The sequence below is a fragment of the Trachymyrmex septentrionalis genome, unplaced genomic scaffold (assembly GCF_001594115.1).
Source record: "Trachymyrmex septentrionalis isolate Tsep2-gDNA-1 unplaced genomic scaffold, Tsep1.0 scaffold79, whole genome shotgun sequence".
In the NCBI taxonomy this organism is placed as follows: domain Eukaryota; kingdom Metazoa; phylum Arthropoda; class Insecta; order Hymenoptera; family Formicidae; genus Trachymyrmex; species Trachymyrmex septentrionalis.
Genome location: NW_017305977.1, coordinates 870,375 through 875,814, shown reverse-complemented (window position 1 = coordinate 875,814; position 5,440 = coordinate 870,375). Strand labels below are relative to the sequence as shown.

The window sequence follows — 5,440 nt, the reverse complement described above, 5'->3', positions numbered from 1 at the left end:
GAACTCTACGGACAGCGTGGAGTTTTTAGAAGAAATTCCTCCTCCCCACCAAGATCTTATTTCCGCATCTAAGAGAATGACAATTTTGAGTCACTTATTAGACAATTTCCGCAGATTACCGCATCTATTTCCGAGGGGACCTTTACGATCGGCCCTCATTATTTTGATCCACACGAAATCCGGTATGGAATTATCCGGCCAATCTTCCCGTTCCTGTATTCCTGTATTTATTCCGGATTCCCCCAATCCATATTTAGTCCCAGTGGAATTCTTTTTTAATCTTTTTCCTCCTTCGTTCGTTACTACTATCCATGAAATAGACTGAACAAAACCTGTGTGCTCAGGTCACCCTGAAATCTGATTCTCTGGCGATTTAACATACATAAAAATTTAAAATAGTTATTAAATAGACGTCATATGTTAAGTACTTAATAATGATTATTGCATAGATCTATAAATTTTTCTTTTTCCTTTCATAGTAATCATATCAATTAATGTATAAATTAGTTTGTAATAAATAAGTTTATTAATGTATAACCTTGTTTTTTTTATCTTCTGTGTCCGATTGATAATGGTTAGTAATAATAAACAATACTAGTAATTTTTCATCTCTCTCGTTCTTCAAATTTAAAACCCTAAAATCCTCGTAGTTGTTAAACCTTGCCTTTTCAGAGATCGCGCGTGGTTCATTCCCGAGTTAAAAGGATTAGAATCCTTGACTCGAAATTCGGACCGACGATCGCACCGCTCGTAGGAAACAAGTGTCATAGTCTTACAGGACGTTGACATATTCCGAGGTGAGCACAAAAAGGGTGCGTTCGACTCGCCTCTGTGCGGATATCTGCGAAACAAGAGTCCGTCCGTCCTTCCATATTTACTCCGTTCTTCCTATTTCCTCTTTTCTTTAAATCCATTTCCGGAGCTTGGATGTAACACGTCTTTCCACAATCTCTACATTTTTTCTCATTGTCTTCTTGACTAAATTTTCAAGGGTTTGGACGTAACAGTCTTTTATTTCGATAAAATGAAAGTACTTTTGAGACATTTTTTTAAAAATCGTATTATTAATCAGTTTTTTGGCGATTAGGATTTTTAGTATGTTGTATAATATGTAGCGCACCTGCTTAAGCAACCCGTCGATCCCCATTGATTATCAATTAGCGCAATTCCACCGCGGTGCGCCCGAGGAAAGAGAGATAAATGTATCAAACAAGAAGATGGCGAAATAAAGAGAACGAGAGAAACATCGATATCTGCTGTATGTTTTCGCTGTGTCTTTCCCATACAAATTAGTCCACAAATATGACATTTCAAATAACTTCCCGCAAATAAATCTTTTTTGACAATTTCACCTCCAAAACGCAAAAAAAATTTAATTTTTCTGAGCTATATATATCATATGAAAGAAATTATACAAATTAAAATTAATTATTTCAAGAGCATAAAAGCTAAAAACGCAGGTTATTAGTAATAGATCAGTAATAGATTAGTAATAGATTAGTAATAGGTTAGTAATAGGTTGTTACTTATTGTTATAATAGAAGATAAACATTTCGATCTTAAATTAGGTCGTCCTCAGTATCCACACAAAATATAAATAAAAATTCTTACATTATGCAATTTTTAACGCCACATACAATACATTCTTTTCATCCGCTTATACATTATTCTTGTGGTCTCAGTCAATCTTCTCTTTTCATTACATAACTACGTGCCTATCTTGTATTAAATGTCTTCAACATTCCATTTTATAATGAAAAGAGAGATTTATATAATGAAGAGAGAGAGAGAGAGAGAGAGACTGAGACTAGAATAATGTATAAGCGAATGAAAAGAATGTATGTGGCGTATAATGTAAGAATTTTTATTTATATTTTGTTTGAATACTGAGGAAGACCTAATTTAAGGTCGAACCGTTTATCTTCTATTATTATATGATCATATATATATAAAGGGTGTCCCAAAATTAACGCAAGATTTGAATTTGCCGCCATTTGTGCAGTAAAGTGTTGGCAACCTAAAAAAAAAAACAATTTAACAGCTGACAGTTTAGGGTTAGTGAAAATGGAGCGTGAAAATGGATTATTGAATATCAACAAATGGATGCTGATTTTTCGAGCAAAATCATCCTAAGCGATGAAGCACATTTTCACCTTGATGGCTTTGTTAATCGCCAAAATCGCCCCCTAGATCGTGTGATTTAACACCATTAGATTTCTTTTTATGGGGTTATTTGAAATCACAGGTCTATGTCAACAAGCCCACAACCACCCGTGCATTAAAGGAGGAGATTCAACGCTGCATCAACGAAATTCAGCCACATTTATGCAAAATGGTCATGGAAAATTTCGACAAACGAGTGCGTATGTGCATGCAAAGCCGTGGAGGCCATTTGCCCGATGTGTTATTCCACAAATAACCCTATCCTATGTACTTTATGATTCAATAAAAAAATAACAATCAAAAGACTAAAAACTGTGTTTTCTATTTAATTCAAATCTTGCGTTAATTTTGGGACACCCTTTATATATAAATTACGTTGCACTGCGTTTAGCTTTTATGCTCCTGAAATAATTAATTTTGATTGGTTTTGAAAGTCATTATTTATAGAAATTTTTTAGAAATTATACAATTTCATAAAAAAAAATTGTAACCTTTATATCTCTTTAGTTCACTTAGAAAAAACTAAAATACATGCAAAATTAAAATACAATGCTGATTAAAATACATACCCGCCCCTCGAAACCAATTCCACTTTCATCTAAAATATTTTTTTGTATCAATAGTTTTGATCCAAAATTATTGACCAACTTTCTCCAAAATTTTTGGAGAAAGTTGACGGGATTGATTAAAATAGAACACCTTGTACAATAAACCATTTTTTTTTAAACAAATTCTAATTAAACTGCTTAATATTTATTAAAGATATATTTTTTATGACATTGGCACATAATGCACTACTAAATCTTACAGTGAATTTGAATCAATATTTTTTTACGTCAAAATTATTTATCCATGTATTACAATATATAATAATTATATTAATAATAATTATATTGTTAAAAGTTATGTTTCAACGATTCGATTCGATTTAATTCAGTTCGATTTGGATAAAATTTCGGTTTGATTTGATTCGGATTTAAAAAAAGAAATAATATATAATTTTATTCGACGAATATTCGACACATAAAAAAACTTTAAATTCGCATCTAAAAGAAATACATATATATTATGGTTCCAGATGAAGCTTTATACTTATTATTTTAAAATCTAATTTCATTGTCATATAGCATCTTATGCACAACTTAAACTCTGAAATTGTAAGTATTGTTATCATTGATTTAAACCAAATAATTTTAAAGCATTAAAAGCGGTAGCCAGCGCGACTTGTTCTGGCGTGATTCGCATAAACGCTGCTACCATTTCCACGATTGCTGGTAAGGCACATGGTTCATTACGTTGGAAAGTGCAGTAACGATGAAGAAACGTCATAGACCGTTCGGTTAAAGCATCTTTCACGTGCACTGGTAATTTACTGGCTCTGGTATTTGGATACATAAATGGCGCGTCGGTTTCCACTAGGATCTTATCTAATGGTGCTCGCCCTCCTTCTAGCAATTGTCTAACTCCACTATCGGATTTATCTTTGCACAGATAGCCCGTGATGCCTAGATAAAAGCCTTGATCCAAATAAATCTGTGCCTCTTCCGCAGTGCCGATAAAGGAGTGAATCAAAATAGGCGGCAGACGATTCTTATACTGGTCAAGAACTTTTAATACGTCCTTCTGCGCGCCTCTTTCATGTATTACTAGTGGCTTATTTAATGTACAGGCTAATTCTATTTGTTTGTGAAATACAGTGCGCTGCGCCTCCGGAGCTGAGAAATCACGGCTGTAATCTAAGCCACATTCTCCGATCGCAACGCATTCTGGATTACTGGCTATACCTTCCAATTCACGTAAGGTATTTGGTTCCTCCCAAGACTTGGCATCGTGTGGGTGCACGCCGGCGGTTGAGTAAAGCGTCCCGGGATATATTCTGGTTAGTCTCAGCGCTTCTTTACTAGAACGAATGCTAGCACCGGTTACCATAATTTTTTGTACACCGGCGTCCTTCGCCCTTTGTATTACACTATCCAAATCTCGACTATACTTTTTATTCGTTAGATTGGCACCCACGTCAACTATAATATAATTTTCATAGCACTGAGTCATAGATGAGGGAACAGTTTTTTCCTCCTCGGCCATTCTTTTAGACTTTTGCAAAACAATATGCTGAAAACAGAAATATAATAACGAGTATTAGACACACGGCAGTTCAATTATTTTATCAATCTTGCACAGAAATTACAGATATATTTGTCATCGCTTCATTACAAAAAATAAGAAGACCAGTAGTGAGCAATAAGGCATATAAGGATAAATTATTTTTGAAAACACTATGTACTCGTATGTACTCTCTTAAGAAATATATTGTAATTCACAGATATGAGGTACATAAAATTTCGTAAATGCGCCTCCTCATTAAAAGTGTGATAAATTAATATTTACACACTTTTAATTAAACAAATGCATATTTAAACAAAAAAAAAAACCTAAAAAAAGACAAAAAAAATTATAACTATTTAATGCGAGGAATCCATCATTATTGTGTAAAATTCATTAATATAAATTCTAACATACATATACGTACATATTAATTCTATCTCTCTTTATATAACAAATCATTACATATATAATTGATTACTGCACACATAAAGTCCATTCTACAATTGCATAAGCGTAATTGTAAGTGGTTATAGTTATAAGAACTAATCACAGTCGAATATTTTCTTCATTTGATTGTAATTGGTTAATTCTTACTACACCACTTACAACTACGCTTACGCAATTGTAGAATGGCCTTGAGACGATATACAACACATTATCAAACAGAAGATATCAATGATCGAATTAAAGGCAAACAATTTAAATATTTAATCCGGAAATAGCCTCCTGGTTATACAGGGTGTCCCATTTTAATCCCCCACCCGAAATATTTTGAAAAGTAAATGTTTTAGAGAAAAATGTTTCAAACAAAAGTTGTTCAGGACAAAGGGGGCAATAATTGTACATTATTGGTTCTGACCTTGAGGTCAATGTTCAAGGTTATTTGAAGGTGACATTGATTTTTTTAAATGGAAAGTCCTATTTTCGACACCGGATTTGGAAAGAGCGAGAAATTTTGCGTCCAAAATGGTACTTTATAATTTTTTTATGTGACCTTCAGAAGGTCAAATGTTGAATCGTCTGGAAGCTTTTCTTTTAACTTTAGATTCATGGGCAAACAAATACTTGGGTAGGACTTGGTGCCGACGAACTTTTACCATTTTCACCTTGAGGACAATTTTTAAGGTCATTCCTAGGTCAAAGCGATCTTTCTTTGTTAACTAGAAAACGC

The 5,440-nt window shown here is 33.4% G+C and overlaps 1 protein-coding gene across 2 annotated transcripts in view; it reads right to left on the bottom strand.

Moving 5' to 3' along the window:
- Nucleotides 1-3,238: 3,238 nt before the first annotated feature.
- Nucleotides 3,239-5,440, bottom strand: part of LOC108754292 (3'-5' ssDNA/RNA exonuclease TatD) — an 18,248-nt gene continuing 16,046 nt past the window's right edge. For both annotated transcript variants that reach the window (XM_018496491.1, XM_018496492.1), the window contains one exon: nucleotides 3,239-4,275. In XM_018496491.1, the coding sequence (XP_018351993.1) occupies nucleotides 3,334-4,248 (915 nt within the window). In that variant the 5' untranslated portion in view covers nucleotides 4,249-4,275 and the 3' untranslated portion in view covers nucleotides 3,239-3,333. The remainder of the gene's footprint in view (nucleotides 4,276-5,440) is intronic.